This window comes from Ahaetulla prasina, chromosome 2, assembly GCF_028640845.1.
Source record: "Ahaetulla prasina isolate Xishuangbanna chromosome 2, ASM2864084v1, whole genome shotgun sequence".
NCBI lineage: Eukaryota > Metazoa > Chordata > Lepidosauria > Squamata > Colubridae > Ahaetulla > Ahaetulla prasina.
This window is the reverse complement of record NC_080540.1, coordinates 197,591,629-197,616,491: the sequence shown is the minus strand read 5'-3', so window position 1 is coordinate 197,616,491 and position 24,863 is coordinate 197,591,629. Positions and strand designations below refer to the sequence as shown.

At 41.5% G+C, this 24,863-nt stretch overlaps 1 protein-coding gene across 5 annotated transcripts in view; it reads left to right on the top strand.

Annotated features, from left to right (window-relative positions):
• The first annotated feature begins 1,180 nt into the window (after positions 1-1,180).
• Positions 1,181-24,863, top strand: part of ANP32B (acidic nuclear phosphoprotein 32 family member B) — a 42,764-nt gene continuing 19,081 nt past the window's right edge. Inside the window, exons 1-2 of one of the 5 annotated variants that reach the window (XM_058165903.1) lie at positions 1,181-1,560; positions 15,787-15,936. In XM_058165903.1, coding sequence (XP_058021886.1) covers positions 1,507-1,560; positions 15,787-15,936 — 204 coding nt within the window. In that variant the 5' untranslated portion in view covers positions 1,181-1,506. Of the gene's footprint in view, positions 1,561-1,584; positions 1,888-3,266; positions 4,075-15,786; positions 15,937-24,863 lie in introns of those variants that run through there. The other 4 variants (XM_058165905.1, XM_058165902.1, XM_058165906.1 and 1 more) reach the window with 4 other exon arrangements.

Sequence of the window (24,863 nt, the reverse complement as noted above, 5' to 3'; positions counted from 1 at the left end):
TTGCATCATTGCATTAATACCATAAGATCACAATGCTCACTTAATTATTAAATTTGCACACCACCCAAACTCTGAATGAGTGGTTAGAATGCCCGTTCATGTCTATGCAATCAAAATATTTAAGGTATGAGCAGTCTAGTTATAAACATTACCTAATTAGTAAGAGATTAAAAATAAACATCCTTCGGTTACCCATCAGTTATTTCTAAATTCCAGAAACCCAGAAGGCATAACAAGACTACCAAGTATGACAGAAAACCACTTGTACTCATCAATCAACAGGTGAATAATAAATAAAAAATTACTATTATGAAGTTGCTCAGATTGGTCAGATTTAAAATGACAAGTTCTGCCGAATGCCTGTCTTTTAATGAAGATAATGGGAATAATTTCAAATTGTGCAGTACATGAAATATGAATATAATAGAGGGGATTTATTTTTAATTTATGATGCCTGGTATAATTTCCAGCTGGATCCTATCTCAGAATGGTAGGAAGCTATGCTGTCGAATCTCAGTAAACTTATAGGGCCAGTCCCCCATCTCTTTTCTCCTGCTTTAATAATTGAATGAATCTAGTACTCATAATATTATTGGTAACTACCATTTATCTCTGTACTTGAGAGGAAAAAAGAAGATCCAAGCTATGGGAAAACAAATGAGGATTTGCAAGAGTAAAGCAATGGCCAATACAAAACTTATGAAAGGAGAGAAACATTCTTGGACTAGTCACTAGATTTTTAAGAATGTATCAATGCCAACTACTCTGAATAACAGATTTCCATTTTTTAGGCTACATTCTGATGTGTTTAGGCTTCTTATTTTTTAATCCAACAAACTATAATTGGGGCTATTCGTAGAACTTTGTGCAATGTATAAAATCAGCCTCTGCACTTCATCCACGAATAGGGCTCGTATGTCGAAGATTAAACATAGCACATTCAGAGGAACGTCCGAGGTAAACTCCTTCCTTATTTCCCACGTAGGAAAGGAACAGCACTCCTGTATACATTTGGCGTTATTTGTTGCATTTTGGGCTCGTATTACGGACCTTTTGAGAGCCTAACTCTTCCGTTATGCTTGGTCAAAAGAAACTTGGGATGGGAAAACTTCTATAAATCTCCTGCGAGGAGGGGGAATATTAATCGGAAAAGGGTTTAAAGAACCACTGCTTGTAGAAATACGGCGCCACAGGAGAAAGACCGCAGTGGCTGGGGCGACGCTACTGTCAGCAAGGAGAGAAGGGTGTGGTTTGGACGAGGAAGTTCCGGGCAGCCTCTTCTACGCCTCCGCTGCGCCTCCTGGCGGCCACTCCGTCGCTTTGCTTCGGCTCACTCCAGCCAAGGGCCCCGTTGCCAATTTAACTGCAGTCGCAGCGAAGGAGGCGCCGAGCGCTCCCGCCCTCCTCCTGCCTGCAACTCCCCCTCCGCCGCTTCCCTGCGAGTTGACTCGGCACAGTAAGCGCAGGGCCTGAACTCGGGCCCGTCCCGTTCGTCCCGTCGCCGTCATGGACATGAAGAAACGGATCCACTTGGAGTTACGAAACCTGACTCCGTCGGATGTAAGCCAGCCTGGGCGGGAAAAGGGGAAACAGCCGGGGACGTCCTCCCTTTTCAACACAGCTTGTTCTCTCGCCATCTGTACACGCGCAAACCGACCCGGGGAAAGCGGGATGGTTTTTTAAATTTAAAGCGCGGAGGGAGGGACGGAGGGAGGGGGGGCTAGAAAGAGCAACTGAGGGCGGCCGCTGCCAGGGAGCGGCGCAAGTTGCGGCTGCGGGAGCAAAAACGACCGTCTGACGGACTCGAGAAGGGATTCCGTGGCCGCCATGTTTCTGCTGCTGCGTCGGTCCCCGCGAGCGTGGGCTGCCGCTGCGGAGGAGCGAAAGGTGCCCCGCGTACGCGGAGCGACTGCTTCGTCTGCCGCCCGCGGCGCGCGTTTCTCCCCCTCTTAAACGGGCAACCGTCGCGTGGAAGAAGGGGCGCGCGCTCCTTCTCGGCGTCGCGTCCGTTTGCCTCTGGCCGTGTCTGTGCGCGCGCGCTCGGGCCTTCGCTCCTGCCATGCGCCCTCCCCTTTAAACGGGCCGCAAGCTGCAGAGAGCCGGCCGCGCGCGCGCCCTCCCTCGTTATTCCCCTCTCCCCACCAAACCGTGTTCCCGCCAAAAACTTCTCTCTTTAACCCGTCCCGTTAAAGGGAAGGTGCTTTTCGGCCACTTCTAAGTTCTGATAAGCCTCCGTGGCAGAATTTGAAAGATTTGGCATGGTGCGTTTCCAGTGGCGACACACTCAAGGTGGCCTCGAAGGGCTTTTGTTAGTGCAAAAGAAAACAAAATGTTTTGCAGCCTAATTTTGAAAAAGCAATAAAGGAGGCGATATTAAAGTCATTAATGGGTATCTTACTAGGACCATTGGACCAGAAAAGTATTTTCGTACTCTGAAGTCTAGTTAAATTATTTTAAAATAAAGATCCCTATTGAATATAAATATCCTATCATACCTTGTTGAAAGGTAAATCAAAGGTTTTTCTGTTTTTTAAAAAGCCTGTGGTTTTCTGACATATCTGAACTTTAAGCCATGCTGTTGCTGCTTTTTTTTAATCCTTTATATTTTTCAACAGTCTTCATCTGTACTCTGATGCCAGAAACATTTCACTTGTTTATTTTAAGGCAGGAACTAAAAGTTGTCGATGTGTCTCATAGCTGGTATCCTAATAAAATATTTGTCTGCCTAAAAATATTAACAAAATGAATAGAATAGAATAGAATTTTATTGGCCAAGTGTGATTGGACACACAAGGAATTTGTCTTGGTGCATATGCTCTCAGTGTACATAAAAGAAAAGATACGTTCATCAAGGTACAACATTTACAACACAATTGATGATCAATATATCAATATAAATCATAAGGATTGCCAGCAACAAGTTATAGTCATACAGTCATAAGTGGAAAGAGATTGGTGATGGGAACTATGAAACGATTAATAGTAGTGCAGATTCAGTAAATAGTCTGACAGTGTTGAGGGAATTATTTGTTTAGCAGAGTGATGGCCTTCGGGAAAAAACTGTTCTTGTGTCTAGTTGTTCTGGTGTGCAGTGCTCTATAGCGTCGTTTTGAGGGTAGGAGTTGAAACAGTTTATGTCCAGGATGCGAGGGATCTGCAAATATTTTCACGGCCCTCTTCTTGATTCGTGCAGTATACAGGTCCTCAATGGAAGGCAAGTTGGTAGCAATTATTTCTTCTGCAGTTCTAATTATCCTCTGAAGTCTGTGTTTTTCTTGTTGGGTTGCAGAACCGAACCAGACAGTTATAGAGGTGCAAATGACAGACTCAATAATTCCTCTGTAGAATTGGATCAGCAGCTCCTTGGGCAGTTTGAGCTTACTGAGTTGGCGCAGAAAGAACATTCTTAGTTGTCCTTTTTTAATGATGTTTTTGATGTTAGCTGTCCATTTGAGATCTTGCGATATGATAGAACCCAGAAATTTGAAGGTTTCTACTGTTGATACTGTGTTGTCAAGTATTGTGAGAGGTGGAAGTATGGAAGGGTTTTTCCTAAAGTCTACCACCATTTCTACGGTTTTGAGTGTGTTCAGTTCCAGATTGTTTTGGTTGCACCACAAGGCTAGTCGTTCGACCTCTCGTCTATATGCGGATTCGTCATTGTCTCGAATGAGACCAATCACTGTTGTGTCATCTGCGAACTTCAGTAGCTTAACAAATGGATCATTGGAGATGCAGTCATTGGTATGCAGAGAGAAGAGAAGTGGTGAGAGCACACAGCCTTGGGGGGCCCCTGTGCTAATTGTACAGGTATTTGATGTGATCTTGCTTAGCTTCACCTGCTGCTTCCTGTTTGTTAGGAAGCTTGTGATCCACTTACAAGTCTGTTCCAGTACCTGTAGCTGGTTTAGCTTAGTTAGAAGAATGTCTGGAATGATGGTATTGAATGCTGAACTAAAGTCTACAAAAAGGACCCTTGCATAGGTCTTTGGAGACTCAAGATGTTGTAGGATGTAGTGCAGAGCCAGCATGGTATCCCAGAAAACCAGCATGGTATCCCAGAAAATAAACAAGGTACATACTTGTATCCTATACAGTACTTTTAAGTTTATATCTGCTGGGTTTTGGCTTCTCCAGCTAAAGTTAGAGGCCATTTCTGGCAAGTATCTTAAAATTGACCTGTCTGTTACTCCATTCTTATGCATCTGTCAGCCCAAGGTAGCTTCAAGTCTGCTCAAAAGAGCCTGTAGAGAGGGATTATTCTCTTTTAAACTTGGAATGAAATAAGATTCTTCAAAGTCACCTTTGATCTTCATTTTTTTGCTTCACATATAGACACTTTGAAGAGATGAATTTTTTAACATAATATATTTGCCTGTGGTTAATTTAACCATGATAACTTTTTTTAACTCTGAAACATAATAGGAAGAGGGAACACTATCTGTACCATCTTGAATTGTACAAAATTAAACTGAAATATATATATATCTATTAAACTAAACGTAGCTAAGGGTTTTCTTAATAATTCAGTCACTACCGTATTCCATCTAGGGCCCTTAAAAAAGCAGATGGCTTTTTAAATATGAGTATTTCTATTTAGATAATTTGCCAAATTATTTTAAAGTGTGGTGCAATATTCTTAAAGTGGTACAAATAATATTTTGTTAATGTTTATATAAACATTTGTAAATATAGAAAAAACATCTACAATTCATATGACTGTCACGTGTATTTAAAAACTTTGTAGAATTTGATTATAAAGATCAGTAGGTATTTATATAGTGTCTAGTAAAGGGTAAACTGTTCCTTCCTTTCTTACACCGATAATTTTATAATTGTTATGTATCTTTAATTGGTTTAAATGGTTTTGGCGGGAAACAAGCACGTTGTTGATTGGTTGAAGCCGCCTGGTAAAATGTATATAAGGAGAGGTTTTTCCCCAGCCAAGTTGCTGGGTTCACCCTATATTAAAGAGCTGTTATCACTACCTTGGTCTCCAGCCTCGTTACTTCCCGAACCTAACATTGGCGACGAGGATGGGATCTCGAGGTTAAGGAGCACCAGAACCGAGCTGAAGCACAGAAGAATCGAACCCAGCAAACACAGGACAGAAACGCGGAGATGGCCAGTTACACTCCGCCCGCACCGTTTGACCCAGCTAGAGAGAAATGGGGAACGTATATGACCCGTTTTGAAAGCTTTCTAGAAGCCAATGAACTGCAAGGAGTTCCAGACAACCGCAAAAGGGCATACTTCTTGAGCCACTGCGGTCCTGAGGTCATCGATATCGCGGAAGCCCTGGCAGAGCCAACGCCGCTACCATCGGTATCGTGGCAAACTCTGCAAACCCTGCTAAAAAACCACTTCGCGCCAACGCCGTCCAAATACGTGCGGCGTTTTGAATTTGGAGAGCGCCGACAGCTAGAGGGGGAATCCATTGGCGACTACGTGGCCGCCCTGAGGAAAGCCTCCAAAGACTGTGGATACCGAGACCTGGACGAGGCGTTGCTGGAGGAACTCATCAGGGGGGTCAGTGACATGCGTTTGCGGAGGCGACTGCTATCGAAAAGCAATCTGACGCTGGCAAACGCCCTGGACGAAGCCCGAGCGCATGAAATGTCCACCCAAGCGGCAGAGACCCTGCAAAAGCCTCTCACCCCAAAGGCGAGCACGAAGTCAACCCCGGTCCACCAAGAAGAGATCCAAACCGAATCTGACGGGGAGGATGAGGAGGGGGTTTGTCGAACCGAGAAACGGGGCCAAGAGGACAAGGACGAATGCGGAAGTTGCGGGGGTCAACACCAGCGCCAACGCTGCAAGTTCAAGGACGCAACATGTCGGCGATGTGAGAAGAAAGGGCACCTAGCTCAAGTCTGTCGAGCTCCCCAACCTTCCCGCCGAAAATTCAAATCGGCCAATCAGAGCGCGGGATCGGCAAGGCGACCCGCGATTGGCTCAAACAAAAAGAGCGCGAATTCGAACCAAACGACTGTGGTGATAGGCCGCGCCTCGACCCGGGTGGAGAAAAAGATCTTCACCAAGCCCAAAATAGAAGGAGTACGGTGCCGACTCGAAGTGGACACCGGGTCGGCAATCACCATCATGTCCTGGGACACTTTGGCAAAGTCGTTGCCATCAGTCGCGAAGCGCCATTTGCAAACACAACGGCTACGCGTCCACGACTATCAAGGGAATCGCATCCCTGTTCGAGGGACCACCTCCGTCCGAGTCGAGTACGGACAACACAGGAAGACCCTACCCATCACGATCGTCGAAGGAACCCTGCCTAGTTTGCTAGGACTAGACTGGTTTCGTGCACTAGGCATGGGAGTGACTGGCATCTACAAAAGTGACTGTAACCTGAAAGACATACTCATAACTGAGTTCGAAGATGTCTTCAAGGACTGCCTGGGCAAGTATAAGGGGACCCCTATTTCCTTCAACTTAGACCCCCAGGTAGCTCCCATTAGGTTAAAGGCAAGGAGAGTCCCTTTTGCCCTTAAACCGAAAATTGACAAGGAGCTAGATAAGCTCATTAATCAGGGGATTTTGGTGCCAGTCGACCACGCAAAGTGGGAGACGCCGATCGTCACCCCAATAAAACCAGACGGGTCCATTAGAATCTGCGCTGACTACAAGGCGACGCTAAACAAAGCCTTACAGAAAAGCGCTTACCCGGTACCAGTGGTGCAACACCTACTGCACTCTTTGGGGCAAGGGCAAGTCTTTGCAAAGTTAGACTTGGCTCAAGCCTACCAACAACTGCCCGTAGACGCCAACACAGCTGAAGCCCAAACAATTGTAACTCACAGGGGTGCATTCAAATGTACCCGATTGCAATTCGGGGTGAGTGTGGCACCGGGGCTGTTCCAAAACTTAATGGAACGACTTCTGCAAGGGCTCCCAGGGGTAGTTCCCTACTTTGATGATGTATTGATATCTGCAGAAAGCGTAGAGGAATTGGGGGAGCGGTTGAGAAAAGTTCTGGGCATTTTCCGGTCAGCCGGACTAAAGGTTAAAGCAAACAAATGCCAGATAGGGGTCGAATCTGTCGAATTCTTGGGCTACCGCATAGACAAGAAAGGAATTCACCCCACTGAGAGCAAGGTCAAGGCAATCCGAAAGGCTCCAGCGCCCAAGAACAAAGCTGAGCTACAGGCATTCCTGGGGCTAGTGAATTTTTACGCGGTTTTTTTAAAAGGCAAAGCGACCATTGCTGAACCGCTGCATAAACTTCTAGGGAAAAATACTGTCTGGTCTTGGGGAAAGGCGGAGAGTAGGGCTTTCGAAGCAGTAAAAAACCTGCTCTCGAGCGACAGCCTGCTCATCCAGTACCATAGCGCATTGCCCTTATTGTTGGTTTGCGATGCATCTCCTTACGGGGTGGGGGCAGTGCTCAGCCACAGACTCCCAAACGGCACAGAAGCCCCGATAGCCTTTTACTCCAGAACGATGTCCTCCACAGAGAGGAACTATAGCCAGTTAGATAAGGAAGCGCTAGCAATTGTGTCAGGGGTAAAAAAGTTCCACGAATATCTGTTTGGGCGAGACTTTGAAATTGTGACTGACCACAGACCACTGTTAGGACTCCTGGCTGGCGACCGCCCAACGCCTGTGGCACTTTCACCACGATTGACTCGATGGACTATTTTCTTAGCCGCTTATTCGTACAAGCTGCAGCACCGACCGGGAAAAGAAGTGGGGCATGCAGACGCATTAAGCAGATGCCCATTACCAGGGGCGATCGAAGACCCCACCCCGGGGACGCCCATCCTTCTAATTGACTCTTTGGACTCTGGCCAAGTCACATCGAAGGAAGTGGCTCGGGCATCATACCGGGACATTGTGTTAAGGACTGTACTCGGTTGGGTGCAAAGAGGGTGGCCCGCTGCGCCGGGCGAATGGTTTAAGGACTTTGTAAAAAAACGTGATGAACTCTCGGCTCAAGGGGGATGCCTACTATGGGGAGATCGAGTGGTAATCCCGGAGAAATTGAGGGAAAGGGTATTGGATCTCCTCCACGAGGGGCACCCAGGGATCGTAAGGATGAAGGGGCTAGCAAGAAGCTATGTATGGTGGCCACTTATGGACTCAGAAATTGCTGAGAGGGTAGGGAAATGCCAGGCTTGCCAAGAGTCTAGACCCCTACCCCCAACGGCCCCAGTCAGGGAATGGGAAAAGCCCCAAGGGCCCTGGTCAAGAATCCACATTGATTTTGCCGGCCCATTCCACGGCCAAACCTTCCTAGTGGTTGTCGACGCCTTCTCTAAATGGATGGAGATCATACTCATGAAATCCATGACAGCCGAGGCAGTAATCGCAGCCCTGCGCCACATATTCGCAACCCACGGGTTACCTGACACACTGGTATCCGACAACGGCCCGCAATTCACGGCAGCCCAGTTTGAGGAATACTTGGCAGATGAGGGCATCCGACATGCCCTCTCTGCGCCTTTCCACCCTGCGTCGAATGGCCTTGCAGAGCGTTCCGTCCGGAGCGCTAAGGAGGCATTGTCCCGGCTCAAGCCAGGGGACTGGCAAACCAAGATAGATTTCTTTCTGGCCGTTCAGCATAGAACCCCCAGCACTGCTACAGGCAGAAGCCCAGCCGAATTGTTGATGGGACGGAAGCTCCGGTGCCCACTAGACCGTCTGAATCCCCATTACACACCAGAGGGTTACAAAGGGGAACTAGTAAAAACGAGAGGAATGGGTATAGGCGACCAAGTGTGGGCCCGTAACTATGGGGACGGCCCAGGCTGGCTAGCAGGGCAAATCATAAAAGCAACTGGCCCAAAATCATACTTGGTAGAGTTACAAGACAACCGAGTATGGAGACGACACATTGACCAGATAAGGAAACGAATAGCTGAACAACCCGAGCTAAATGAGACAGATAATGACCACTCCTTATTTGAACCCACAGCTGACCATAACCCGGGGGAGGCGCAAGACTTAGCTGATGTCCCGGAGGTCCAGCGACGCTATCAGGTTCCTGATGGAAACTGCAGGGAAAACTCAAAAAGTAATCCAAGGCCGGATGGCCAAGAAAAAGAGTCTGCCAGTAATCCAGGGCCGGATAGCCCAGTAATAGAGCTGGGAGGAGCAAAAAGCCCCTCCGACCAGCTCAAAACACCACCAAAGACTGAAAGAATCAGGAGACGCCCAGGTTATTTGCGCGACTACGTCGAAAAATAACATGTAAATAATATGTAAATTGTGGTAAAGTGTTTTCTGGGAGGGGAGGAGTGTTATGTATCTTTAATTGGTTTAAATGGTTTTGGCGGGAAACAAGCACGTTGTTGATTGGTTGAAGCCGCCTGGTAAAATGTATATAAGGAGAGGTTTTTCCCCAGCCAGGTTGCTGGGTTCACCCTATATTAAAGAGCTGTTATCACTACCCTGGTCTCCAGCCTCGTTACTTCCCGAACCTAACAATAATAGTTAGTTCAAAATGCATTATCATATTGCAAACTTTGAAAATACCTTGTTTGGAAACTGATTATGGGAATCTACTGTATAATCTGTGCTGATTTAACAGTTTGAAAAATGTGTAGTTGTATTAATTGCTTCCTTAGCACTGAATTTGGCCTCTGTTTGATATGCTTTGAAACTTTACTCGGAACATGCAGGCAGTCTTGCTTTAATTTCATAAAATTACTTGACTAGAAAAAGAAACATGAATTGGCTGTTCTTATCTGCTAAAATAAACAGTAAGTATATAATGATAACAGTTGAAAGGCAGTCAGTGCTGCATTATATGTAAACAATAAAACAATTTATATATAAAATAATGGTAGCAAAAGATAGCAAACAAATTTTGGACAACTTTTGTTGTTCCATTTTTTTTCTTATGAATTTACTGCAGAATTATCTATGCAGAGACCAGCATTGGGGCTGGACCAAATTTGGTATGAGCAGAGACAATGCTTAGTATGCCTTCTTTTAATGGGAAGATGTTTGGTGATTTTCACATTTAAGCCGTGTGGCTGCAGAAGTTGACTATTGGTTAAGGATTACGTAGAATTACCTAACCAAATTGTCATTGCTCGCCAAAAATGGGGAAGGTTATTCATGGATATGAAATTGATGCTTCTACTTTGATAATAAAGTTGTGGGCTAGACTGCTTTATTAAGAACTTCCTGGAATAAGTATCTCCAATATATTCTTAATTTCCGTATTATCTCATATCTTATTATGTAATTTTTTTAGATGTCTACTTTGTATTCCAGAAAAATGTTTAACCGTTTTATAGATTTTTAAAGTTTTAATGTTTGTTAATGATAATTATTTTAGTGGTTTACGCTGCATAGAGATGAGTGGCTCATGAGATAGTGCATAAATGAATAAATATGCATATTAGTAATTTGGGCTTCTGCATGTCCTCTTTTAACTTCAAGTGCAGTCTCCTTCGTAATAAAAAGAAAGTGGCCTGCTGGACAGAACTGATTTTTATGTTGCTAGAAATAAATTTTATATCTATGCCAAAAAGAACAGCTTTTACACATTCCTTACTTTGAACTTTTTTAAGTTTTATGTAATAAGCAGAAGGTCTAAAATTATTCAGTATATAAAGTATAATACATTGGATGAATGAGAGATGTTTCCAAATATAGAGATGTGATTGTACTGTAATCTTAATGTGTAATTATAAGTTGGTGTAAAATTGTAACCCAATAATTATGCCTTTTTTTAATCCATTCTAGTTTTGAAATCCAAAGCATAATCCATATAGAGTGTTTAAATTTCTCAACTAACTACACTGTATTTGAAAGCCTAGTTCTACACCAGGCTTAACTATTTTGGGAAAAATGTGTTTGAATGAATGATCATGGCACACGGAAAATATTAGAGTAGAACTTAGACTTGTGGAATCTACATTAATTATCATTAGTTTGTGTTTGTGTGGGAGGACGGTGTTTACATACATGAGAGCCAGCAGTAAACTCAGCTGCAAAATGAAGTTCTATCATTTTGCATACAGTTCCCAAAAATATACTGAGGGATGTCACAGGTTCATGCAAATAGAATTTTATACATTTGAGGCAGGTAGAGCCAATTAATTTTCATGCTCTGCAAGCCTAATTGAAATGATTTGCTTATAGAAGGGCATATTATTATCTAATTCAGACTAGGTAGGTATGCTAGTGCAAAATTCCCAAACTAGTCAAAGACGAATAATATGTTTGCAGGGCAGATACACTGATAAATAAATGAATAATTAATAGAGGGTCAGCCGAGACAGATTTTTTTCCATGAAGAGAAACCCCAACTTAAATTATGTTTGTTGAAAATGGAAATATGAACAAGCACAGAGACAGAATTGTAAAAAATTAAATTTATTTATTTTATTTTATTTATTTATTTAATCACATTTTTATACCGCCCTGTCTCCCAAGGGACTCAGGGCGGTTTACAGCCTAATAAAAAATACATATAAATACAAAATAAAACACCAATTTAAAAAACTTATTAAATAAGGCCGAATATTAAAACTACAATAAGATAATAAAACTCCGTTAAAACCAAATTTAAAATTTGAAATTCTAGTCCAGTCCTGCGCAGATAAATAAATGTGTCTTAAGCTCGCGGCGAAAGGTTCAAAGGTCAGGAAGTTGGCGAAGTCCTGGGGGAAGTTCGTTCCAGAGGGTGGGAGCCCCCACAGAAAAGGCCCTTCCCCTGGGTGTCGCCAGCCGGCACTGCCTGGCTGATGACACCCTGAGGAGTCCCTCCCTGTGAGAGCGCACGGGTTGGTGGAGGCAATCGGTGGCAGCAGACGGTCCCGTAAGTAACCCGGCCCTATGCCATGGAACGCTTTGAAGATAGTTACCAAAACCTTGAAGTGCACCCGAAAGGCCACAGGTAGCCAGTGCAGTCTGCGCAGGAGAGGTGTCACATGGGAGCCACGAGGGGCTCCCTCTATCACCCGCGCAGCCGCTTCTGGACCAACTGGAGCCTCCGGGTGCTCTTCAAGGGGAGCCCCATGTAGAGAGCATTGCAGTAATCCAGACGAGATGTCACGAGAGCATGAGTGACCGTGCATAGGGCATCCCAGTCTAGAAAGGGGCGCAACTGGCGAACCAGGCGAACCTGGTAAAAAGCTTTCCTGGAGACGGCCGTCAAATGGTCTTCAAAAGACAGCCGTCCATCCAGGAGAACGCCCAAGTTGCGCACCCTCTCCATTGGGGCCAATGACTTGCCCCCAACAGTCAGTCACGGCTGCGGCTGACTGTACCGGGGTGCCGGCATCCACAGCCACTCTGTCTTGGAGGGATTGAGCTTGAGCCTGTTTCTCCCCATCCAGACCCGTACGGCCTCCAGACACCTGGACAGCACTTCGATAGCTTCGTTGGGGTGGCACGGTGTGGAAAAGTACAGCTGAGTGTCATCAGCGTACAGTTGGTACCTCACACCGAAACCACTGATGATCTCACCTAGTGGCTTCATATAGATGTTGAACAGGAGGGGTGAGAGAATCGACCCCTGCGGCACCCCACAAGTGAGGCGCCTCGGGGTCGACCTCTGCCCTCCCGTCAACACCGTCTGCGACCAATCAGAGAGATAGGAGGAGAACCACCGATAAACGGTGCCTCCCACTCCCAAACTCTCCAACCGGTGCAGCAAGATACCATGGTCGATGGTATCAAAAGCCGCTGAGAGGTCTAATAGGACCAAGGCAGAGGAATAACCCCTATCCCTGGCCCTCCAGAGATCATCAACCAACACGACCAAAGCCGTCTCAGTGCTGTAACCGGGCCGGAAGCCGGACTGGAACGGGTCTAGATAGACAGTTTCATCCAGGTACCGGGGTAATTGACATGCCACCATACTCACTGGAGACCGGACGATAATTACCTAATACAGATGGGTCCAGGGAAGGCTTCTTGAGGAGAGGTCTCACCACCGCCTCTTTCAAGGCGGCCGGAAAGACCCCCTCCTAAATCTAATTTTAGTAATCAGACACTATTACATAGTTGTTGGAGTGGGACAGAGAGTGGAAGAACTATGCTGATTGGAAAAGCTTCAAATTCTGCCTAAAGTCAGATTTCCATCCTTCATTATCTTCATCAAATTTCTAACTTTCACAAACAAATTCTAATCAAATCTACATCTTGGCTTATTTTACAAGGTTTTTGTTAGACCAGATTGTTTTCTTAAAGTAACAGTAGTGTAGGCACAAAGATTTCCTTATTGCTAACACACTCGGTTCTTTTGTCTTTTCCTGAAGATTTTGTCTCTGCTTATTTTGGCAGGATAATGCTTATCCCCAAACCATATTTGGGAATAAGCATTATCCCAAAACTATAATCAGAACTACAAGTGTTCTGATATCAGTACTTTTAAGTTCTTTTTTCACAGGACTTACTATTCTTGTCTCATGCTTTTTCTTTCCACTACGTTTTATAGTATAGTATAGCCTTTATTGTCATTGCACATCATGTATACAACAAAATTGGTTCCTGCTGATCTGTCTTCAAGGTCTACTCCCTTTAGTAAGAGGCAAAGGCTATTCAGTCTTAGCTTTCAGGGACTTTTTCCATTGAATGAAAAGTAATGTTTTGATTCGCTGAATTTATAAGCATAATTGCCAAAGCCTTCATTGCTCTTCAGTCATCAACACAAACTGTCTTATATGTTTTATATAACACAAACATATTGTAATATAGCTTATGCAGACTTTTATAGAAGTTAGTGTCTTACTATAATACTGATGTTAAATCTAAAATGCCCACAGGTTCCACATCACCATGCTAACCAAACCAATGAAGGAATGTCCTTAGCCATCTTTTTAGGCAGGAGTCAAAATGGACTGTTAGAGCCTGTTGCAAATTATTCTTATAATGTCTATTGCTTATCTTTGTTGCACATCTCATATTGAGATATGATCTCAAAGAAAGAAACTGCTTTAGATAATTAAATATGTAATCATCGGTTTTATTTACCTGCTGCTCTAGCTCCAAAGCTCTGTGTCATTAGGACATTTAAAATCCTCACTGTGAATAGTTGTCCAATTAAATGGTGTTCATCTTATTTTGTTTTCCTATTAAGGAGGGAAAAGTTTTGGTGGCTAAGGATCATATTTAATATTTGGGAGAAGCTTCAGGGCTATACTGATGGGTGGGACCGATTTACATTTTTCTGGGTCATGTGGAAGATTTTTGAGCCTCTCTCTCTCCTGGTAGGCAAAATAGGAGACGCCCTTTCAGATAAACTGTTTTAAGCATTCAGTTCTTTATATGTTAATATCAACACCATGAATTGAGCTTGGACTGATAGTAGAAGTGGCAAAGTACGGTAATACTAGTATGATATGATTGAGCATATTATTCGTTAATGTGTTCGATTTAAATCAGTGCTCCCCAACCTCTCCAGCTCCTAGAACTGGCAGCAGCAGTGGGGGGGGGGCGGGGGGAGAGAAAGGGGGTGGTTTTGCATCCGCATCTGCCACAAGCACAAGGGAGCTTCACATGCCCACTGCTTGCATAAGTAATTCAGTAATTTTAGGGCTTATTGTCTGTTTTTCTTGTCAAAGATGAGGTTTTAGCAGTTATACTCAAGACAGCTCCAGGAGCTAAAAAGGGAAGCTTAAGGGTTGTAGATTGTCAGTTCTGCTCTAAGAAATAGGAGAAACATTTGGACCCATCATTTTCACTAGAGGCTCAAGGGATGCTCACAGCACTTTTTAATCATCTTTGGTTGATACCGTGTTTTCCTGAAAATAAGACACTGTCTTATATTTTTTTGAACCTTGAAATATGTGCTTGGTCTTATTGCCGTGCGTTCAAAAGCCCAATTGGGCTTATTCATGCTCTAGTATAACATGCTATACTGGGAGCTGCCTTTGAAAACAATGTGAAAGCTTCATTTAATTAAAAACAAGATACAGTAGACTATTAATTGACTTACACAATTACATTATACTGTTACTTTGCCATCTATACTGTCCTTTCAGGTCTAATTGAAAGTGCTGGTGTTAATATACCTAAAGATCTAGATCGGGGTAGTCAACCTTTTTATACTACCGTCCACTTTTGTATCTCTGTTAGTAGTAAAATTTTCTAACCGCCCACCAGTTCCACAGTCATGGTGATTTATAAAGTAGGGAAGTAACTTTACTTTATAAAATTTATAATTTGACAATTTGACAAAACCCCTACCGCCCACCATGAAAGCTGGAACGCCCACTAGTGGGTGGTAGGGACTAGGTTGACTACCACTGATCTAGATAGTGTTGGGGCAGCATATCCGAAAGAACATGTCCTGTATTTACTTATCAGAATTCGAACACCTTCACCCAATGACCTCCTCAGGGTGCATCCATCTAGTAAAGTTGGATGATTGCAAAAACAAAACAAAAAACCTATTTGTAATGGTGTCCTGGCTGTGGAACAGTGAAGTTTGTGTGTTGCTTCATTATGGTATTTTTAAATTTTATTTGTATCCGCCTTTATTATTTTTACATGTATCAGACATATTCAACACACTTCTCATACTTTCCCCACAACAATAACCTTGTGAGGTAGGTTGGGCTGAGAGAGAGTGACTGGCCCAAAGTCACTCAGCTGACTTCCGTAGCTAAGACATCCTCTTTATTATTTATTGCCATTTTGGTGCTCTTGGTTTGCTCACATCTATTACATTGCTTTATATGTTGCTTTGCATTCCATTGTTTTACTGTTTATAATGTTTTAATTGATTATGAATCATCCATAGAATTCTTGATATTGAGAATTATAAAACTACAACAAAAGATATAATAACTTCATTGTGTGTATGTGTTTCAGATCAAAGAGCTTGTTCTTGATAACTGCAGATCAAATGATGGTGAAATTGAGGGACTCACAGAAGAGTTTGTGAACTTGGAGCGTCTCAGCTTAATAAATGTTGGACTCAAATCTGTCTCAAATCTCCCCAAACTCCCCAAATTGAAAAAGGTAATGATCTTGTCTGTTATTTTATTGAAGTGAAGAATACTATGGAAAAGATCTATCTATATGGTCATTAAGAGTTGACTCCAACTTAATAACATGCAGCTCAGTTTGGAGGGGGGAAATCCCTTGTCTTTCTCATTACTATTTTATAATGATTCTTATACTAAATCTTTTGGGACTAACAGCTGCCAGCACTACTTGATTGTCTAGTAAGATCTGGAAAGTAGGATTTCCTTTGGGTTCACAGTCTAAATGAGAGTTGTTATCAACTATCATGAAGGTGGCTCTTTTCTCTTGCTGCCTTTCTATGGAACAATCTTCCCTGCAAAATTAGATCAGTTATTAAAACTTGGCTTTCCCAGGAAGACTTTAGTACTTGATTTTAAAGTTTGGATCCTCCTTGTACTAGGAATGATTCACCTAGTTGATATGATTATTTCTTAGCACAGAAAGACTTAAAATAGGTTTCTGTTATATTGTGTTACTGTTTTTTTTAACCTGTTTGTTGAATTGGAGTGTATGGTACATAGAATTTGTTATGGTTGAAGCAACATAAAGGTTTAAGAAATAGTTCCAGCCACTATATTTTATCTTATTTATCTTCTTTGGATCCTGGTTCCAATTGTAAAATCTTGATTTTCAAAGCTTTGAAATTCTCTGAACACAATATAATTAAGTTTGGTGAGAAAGTGATAAGAAAAATGCCCGGAACAATGAACATATGTAAAAGGAGCCATTCTAGGAAAGCAGCTATTAAGCTATGCATTTATTTGTGTGTTTGGGAGATGGGTTGCTAGGGATGGAGATAAAAAAATAAAAAAGGAAATGGTTATTAAGGTTAAAAAAAATCACTTTATATTCAGTGGCAAAAAAGGTGCTTTAGAGCAGATGACTGAACAAACGTAGAACAGAACTACAGCTCACAGAAGACACATGATATATTCATTCTCCAAAGTACTGTTTTGTCTTTGAGTCTGAAGTAGTCCATATCAGTAATGCTTACTCTTACACCTGTTGCTAGCAACAAGATCTGTACCCTGTTGTAGATCTGGAGAATGAAACATTACTAGTACCTTGTAGTCTCTGTGTCTTGCCATTTAGAAATGAAAATGGTAATGGGGGAGGAGCCAAGCATTTAATGCTTTCAATTAATAATAAAAATATGAACTGGCAAAATTTTGATGACATTTCCCAAATGGTACAATGTTTCTAGATGAACAGATGAATTTCCTGTGATTATAGTTGTTATTAAAACAAAAGGCATTTTTTGTCACTTCCTCATTAAGACATTCTTTATTGCTATAATTATATTTGTAATATTGAATTGAATGCTTTATTTGACCAATTGTGATTAGACACACAAGGAATTTGTCTCTGGTACAGAAGGACCCAGTGTACATTTAAAACAAAATAATAACAACAATAATATCACCACCAATAAAAGGGAAAGTAAAGAAGATAATAAGGAAAAATAATAATGCTATAGTCACACTACATGAGTTGATAGACCTATTATCTATCCAACATCTATTCTAAACTTATTATACTACTTTTAGTTTAGAATGCATGTTATATACAAATGCATGTATATATACACTTTAGCTGCAACTGTTATAATTCTTGTCTCCAGTAGTGAAGGAGACAAATTAAATGAGAATTGCTTGTAAATATTACCATATAATGATGTGTCCTTGAATCAGCCAGCATGTTAATCAGTCAATGTTGTAGGCTCCAAATATTTTCCAAAAGATAGGGGTGTGGGTGTGTGTAGAAGTAAGTAAAATACCGTTTGACAGAAATCTATAACTATATAACTAGGAGCCATGATGGCGCAGTGGTTAGAGTGCAGTACTGCAGGCTATTTCTGCTGACTGCCAGCTGACTGCAATTTGGCAATTCAAATCCCACCAGGTTCAAGGTTAACTGAGTCTTCCATCCTTCCAAGGTGGGTAAAATGAGGACCCAAATTGTTGGGGGCAATAGGCTGACTCTGTAAACCGCTTAAAGGCTGTAAAGCACTGTAAAGCTGTATATACATCTAAGTGCTATTGCTATTTGGAATTACATGTATGGACATGTTTGTGATTTTTTTAAAGATGTAACAACTGAGATATATCAGTATATTACTTTTAAAAATGGAAGATCAGTACTGTATATTGACACCTGCTCGCAGAGATATCCAACCTATTTGGTATAGTATGCACAATGGGATTTTTAGAATAGGTTGCATAAATGTTCAACAAGATACTTGAGTCTGTTAACACTCCCTTGGACTTGGTACTCCTTTACAGCCTTATTAAGGATACTACACTGAGATCTGTGCTAATATCAGATTACCCCTTCATCCCTCTAGGCCATTTGATCCAACAGAGAAGAACCTCATACATAATTTCAAAGTTTTCAGATCCAACATCTGGGGCAGGCTCCCATTGCCAAGGCATGGTGTTTACCCAACCAAGCAAGAGAACAGATCTCTACTGAAAAAGACCGCAACCATAATTGCACAAGACTTATTTCTTCTCAGTGCTAAAATAGTGACTTTTGATGACTTGCCATCTGATCAACAGGTTTACTCTGTAAGATCCACCCTCTTATCTGGATCCCATGGTTGGAGACCAGTCAGTGGGATCTCTGAAGAAAGTCAAACAAATCCTGAACAGCTGATCAGATTGTGTGAGGCTCTTGATCTTTAGTTACAGTAGATCCCATTCTGAGTAGATAGCTTGTATTCTATTGTCTTGCTTATAAGCCAGAAATATTGCTAATCTTCTGGCTTTGTTGAAATCAGTGAAAAACGTATGGCAAACATCAGCCTCTATTCCTCCAACCAAAAAGCTGTTGCATTAAAAGAGGTAGCAGTTTTTTTCTGGCATTAGACCTTCAAATCACTGGTAGTTGAGGTTGCACATAAAATTTTAGTGCAGTGTCTTACGGCCTTATTGATAAAGGAGAACATAAATACTTTCATATTTTTTTAATTCACAACAAAGTTATTGTTTAGAATGGAATTTCCAAGCCACAGCTAATATCAGATTTCTTTGTGAAAAGATGACCTATTTTCTACTGTATATGCTAGATGATAAATGAGACCTTGCTTCCGTTTTCTTAGCAGAGGCCTCCTAAATCTCCAAGCAGCAGATGAACATCGCTGAATATAATACAGCTGCCTATGTGGCTGACCACATTAAAAGGAGTTATTGCTCTCCGCTGCTACAGTGTCTCTTGAGGTTCAGAACATGATGGAAGATCTCCTGCTCATCACAGAAGTATTTGGAGAAAGTCAAAACACTGCATGAGAGTGGCAATCATGCTAGTTAGTAGCAGTGTCTCTGCTGCAAATAAAACCCATACTTGAATTAAATTGCCCTTCTCTAGCATTACAGTTGCTATAAGCTAATGTGCAACATGAGGCAACAACATTTCTCAAAATTGATGCCTCCCCTTTTATTTTTACAAAAGACTTTTCAGAAATACTCCTAAATATCATCTTTGATTTTTAGCATATAATCTCCACGATCACTACTTCAGTTCCCACTGGCAGTTGCTCTCCAAGGATGGAAATCCTACACTACAGAGTCTGAACTTCGATAGCTATGGGGTATGCCATAGAATTCAAGCCTTGCAGTATTTATTGTTTATCCTTTCCAGTTTCGCATTGATGTATGAAATTTTTCTCAAAAAGAAAGTATGATCAAGTATCAGACTCTCAGATGTGAATTGGATTTGATTATTTTGTCATCCTCAAAATTGACAATGAAGTGAAGCTAATAGATCTTTGCAACTCATCAAATAATATCTAGCTCAATAAATTCAGGATAGTCACATTTCAGATTAGCTTATTTTGTTATGTTGAGTGGGGGGATGGTTTTCTTGAATGGACCCTGGAGCTACATGTTTCCATATAATATGTTACAATGTATGAGTATGGTTGTATGTCTGCATCTGTTTGGCATACACATTTACACCATGTTGACTATTGGCTGCATTGTGCAACATAACATTTTGTTCAGCTCGTTCAGTGTATCAACAAACAAAAGGTACTCTTTTCCTATTCATGCACCTTTGGATAGATTCCATTTCTCGTGGAAGTTAATGTATTATCTATTTAATGAAGTCACTCAGCACCCAGATGGATGCTCTAATTTTCCAACATTATACTTGTGAATGGGAAATAACCTCCGTGGACTTCCTTGTTGCTGCAAAAAATGACCAATATAGTATTTTCTGCAAGAAAATGGACACAACCTGGTATCGTTATATATTCAGTTTGAAGCAATTAGTTTTGTATATGTTTCCTTCACCCCAGTACCCCATTGCTATGGTAATTATATCAGTGCACAAGTCCTTTGATTGCCTCTTGATGGCTGGCAACCCTGATTGTCAGTGCTTTTGTCTCTTTTCTCAGATACTGTACTTTTCATTGCCGGCAGGAGGGACTTTTTTTTTTTTTGACTGAATGATGCTCAAGTGTATCACCCAGATTTTTCCCTGACTTTTATAATGTAGCTCCTTGCCTGGCAGTTTGGATAAAATTTAGAGCTATCAATCTTGTTTTGTACAATAGGAATTGGAGCATGTTTTCTCCGTGCCCCTTTTATTTGGTTATTTTCAAGGTTTTTTCCCCCCAGTACTAACCTCTTAAGTAATAACCTCTTAAGTAATACTTAAGTAATACTTAAGTACTAACTTAATACTTAATACTTAAGTAATACTTAAGTACTAACCTCTTAAGTAATAACCCAGTAATAACCTCTTAAGATGTACTTTAAAGTCTTTGGTTGTTATTGTTGAAAGTCTATTCCCCAGTAAGTTCTGCAGTGTATATTTCTGCATCCCTTAATGGAGCAATTTGTGAAAAACTTCAAGCACCTACCTCCCTCTGAAATATTCCATGTTAGAGGGGAATGTTGAAGTTGTTAAATGGGTTTCTCCATTATATGCTCCCTCAGGGATCTTCCATCTTCCTTGATGAAAGTTCTTTCAAAAGAAAAGGCTAAATGCAATTCTAGGAATTACTAGGCTTTTCCATAGTCTAAGCTTTGCTCTCTTTAGATTTGGAGTGGAGAGTCAAAGTACATTAACTTTTTACACTGATTGCACGAAGGCTTTGCATGCTTTCTCGTGTCTGTTTGAACTATCATAGTCTGAGGAATGCTAGTCTTTCCTCCAACAAATCACTATGTGGACAAACTAAAGCTACTGTAGTCTTGTGCTTTTAGTTGGCATGGGATCCTGCAATGGTCATAAGTGAAAAATGATCATGTCACTTTTTTCAGTGCATTATAACTTTGGTCACTAAATGAATGATTGTAAGTTGAGGACTACTTGTTATACTATCCACTCTCTGAGCTCTCTTCAGATGCTTTTAACTTGTGGGATACTGCTGGGTCATCAGGGAGTAAAGATAGAATTACATGCATAATGGAGGTGACTTCTCTGCCTAGTAATAGTAATAGTGAAGTAAGAGAAGAGGGAGGGAGAGAGAGAGAGTCATGCACAGGCCACGCCCACCCCAGCTCCGCAAAGGAGAAAAAAATCACAATACGTAACGTGATGGCAGTGTGATGCCACGATTTTGACACTCATGCCCTACAGCAATAGCCCTGTGAGGTGGGCTGTAAGAGCGTGACTTATTCAAAGTCACCCAACCAGCTTTCATCAATTTCAAGCTGGAAACCAGTCACACATAATTTCCCACTTAGTAACCACTTTGTTTAATGACTAAGTTGCTGGTCCCAAGAGTAAATGGTCATACATGAAGTCTACTTGTGGTTCTCATTTAGTAAACACAGTAGGATCTGACATTTAGTAATGTATAAAGGAATTCTTAACCGTATCTATGAACTTACTTCAGCTTTCCTTTGCTTTAGAGACCTACAAAGGTCATAAATGCAAGGATTGGTCACAATGTTACTTTTTCGTCATTATTGTAATTACAAACAGTCACTAAGTAAAGTATTCACTAAATGAGGGCTACCTATAAATGAAATTTCCTTCAAATATTTTCCAGCAATAATTGGCAGATCCATTGCATCCAATGTAGCCTAACCAAGATAGTTAAATTTACAATAATACATCTGCATCAATTTATGTGATTCACATCAATAAGATAACAAATCTTGATGATGACAGTTTTTTTAACATTAAACCTTTTTAATACTCTATTGGTGAATGGTCTATTAAAACAAGTCGTTACACTATAAATGGGTGATTGGAATGTAAATGTTGGATAAGGACAAGTATAAAAAATGGAAAAAGGGGCACATAACTAGGGCAGAATATCAGCAAATACCCTGAGCCTGCAAAGATGAGGTGAGGAAAGCTAAGGCTCAAAATGAACTAAGACTTGAGACAAAAGTCAAAAATAACAAAAAAAAGCTTTTTTCAACATGTTAAAAACAAGAAAAAAGTCAAGGAAACGATTTATTTATTTATTTATTTATTTATTTATTTAAATTTTTATACCGCCCTTCTCCCGAAGGACTCAGGGCGGTGTACAGCCAAAGATAAAAACAGCAAGTATACAAAGTTAAAATATCAATTTAAAATACTTATTCAATAGTGGCCGAATTAAAATCGTCAGATTAACCTAACCTAAAATACCCCATATAAAATTACAAAGGATTAAAAATTTAAAATTTAAAATTTAAAAAATCAGTCCAGTCCCGCTTGAATAAATAAGTGAGTTTTTAATTCCCGGCGAAAGGTCCGAAGGTCAGATATTTGGCGCAAACCGGGGGGGAAGGTCATTCCAGAGAGTAGGTGCTCCAACAGAGAAGGCCCTTCCCCTGGGGGCCTCCAGCCGGCATTGCTTGGCGGACGGCACCCTGAGGAGACCCTCTCTGTGAGAGCGTACGGGTCGATGGGAGGCATAAGGTAACAGCAGGCGGTCCTGTAAGTACCCGGGCCCTAAGCCATGGAGCGCTTTAAAGGTGGTAACCAAAACCTTGAAGCGCACCCGAAAGGCCACAGGTAGCCAGTGCAGACTGCGCAGAAGCGGTGTTACTCGGGAGCAACGAGGAGCTCCCTCGATCACTCGCGCAGCTGCATTGATTCATTGGTGGGAGAAAGTGGCAAGAAGGCAACAAGCAACATTGAGAAAGCAGAACATCTTAATTCTAATTTTTTGCATCTGTTTTTACACAAAGAGAAAAAACAGTCCAACCTATCAAAAACTGTAAAAAACAGATTAGGAACATGTTAAATAGGAAAGAAAATGATAAGTGAGCACCTGTCCACCCTAGACGAGTTCAAATCACCAGGACCAGATGGATTACACCCCAAGGTTCTGAAGGAACTGGCAGATGTGATCTCAGAACCACTGTATTATATCTTTCAAAGATCCTGGAGTACCAAGAAACTGCCAGAGGACTGGAAAAGAGCTGATGTAGTTCCCATCTTTAAAAAAAATAAAATAGATCCACGAAATTACAGACCAGTCAGCCTGACCTCAATACCTAGGAAGATTCTGGAAAATATAATCAAGCAATGAATTAGCAAACACCTCGAGCCAAACAAACAATAACCAAAAGCCAATATGGGTTTGTCAAAAACAGATCATGTCAGACAGATCTTATTGCATTCTTCGACAAAGTGACAAAATTAGTGGATCAGAGGAATCCTGTGGATATAATTTACTTGGACTTCAGTAAGGTATTTGATAAAATAGACCATAATCTTCTACTTGATAAGATAGAAAAATGTGGGTTAGATAGTATCATCACTAGATCGATTCATATTTGGCTGACCAGCCACACTCAGTATATATCCTCAATGGAAATGCATCCACATGGAGAGAAGTATGCAGTGGGGTACCCCGAGGCTCTGTTTTAGGCTCAGTTCTCTTCAGCATCTTCATCAATGATTCGGACAAGGGGATAGATGGGGAACTCATCAAATTTGCAGATGACACCTAGCTGGCAGGAATAGCCAACACTCCAGAAGATAGGCTTAAGATACAGAAGGGTCTTGACAAACTTGAACATTGGATGCTATCTAACAAAATGAAATTAAATGATGAAAAAGGTAAGGTTCTACATTTAGGCAAGAAAAACAAAATGCACAGGTACAGTATATGTGGTACTTCACTCAGTAGTAGTAACAGAGGGATCTTGGAGTTCTAGTGAACAATCATTTAAATATGAGTCAGCAGTGTGCTGCAGTGGCCAAAAAAGCCAATATAGTTCTAGGCTGCATAAAGAGGGATAGAATCAAGATCATATGAAGTGTTAATACCACTTTAAAATGCCTTGTTAATGCCACACTTGGAATACTGCATCCAGTTTTGGTTACCATGATGTAAAAAAGATGTTGAGACTAGAAAAAGTGCAGAGAAGAGCAACAAAGATGGTTATGAAATTGGAGGCTAAAACAAAGAACGGTTGCTGGAATTGAGTATATCTAGTTCAATGAAGAGAAGGACTTGGGGTGACATGACAGCAGTGTTCTAATATCTCAGATGTTGCAACAAAGAAGAGTGGGTCAATCTGTTCTCCAAAGCACCTGAGGGCAGGACAAGAAGCAATGGATGGAAACTAATCAAGGAGAGATGCAACTTAGGAGAAATTTCCTGACAGTTAGAACAATTAATCAGTGGAACAACTTGCCTCCAGAAGTTGCGAATGCTCAAACACCGGAGGTTTTTAAGAAGAGATTGGAGAATCATTTGTCTGGAATGGTGTAGGGTTTCCTGCCTAAGCAGGGGGTTGGACTTGAACACCTCCAAAGTCTCTTCCAACTCTGTTATTCTGTTCTAAGGAGGTTAATATAATTCTGTGGAAAAAAAGTTTATTGGCAATACCAATGTCAAATAATAAAACTATGCTTGGCTCAGTGGCTAAGACACTGAACTTGTCTTATCAGAAGGTCGGCGGTTCGAATCCCTAGCACTGCATGACAGAATGAGCTCCCATTACTTATCCCAGCTTCTG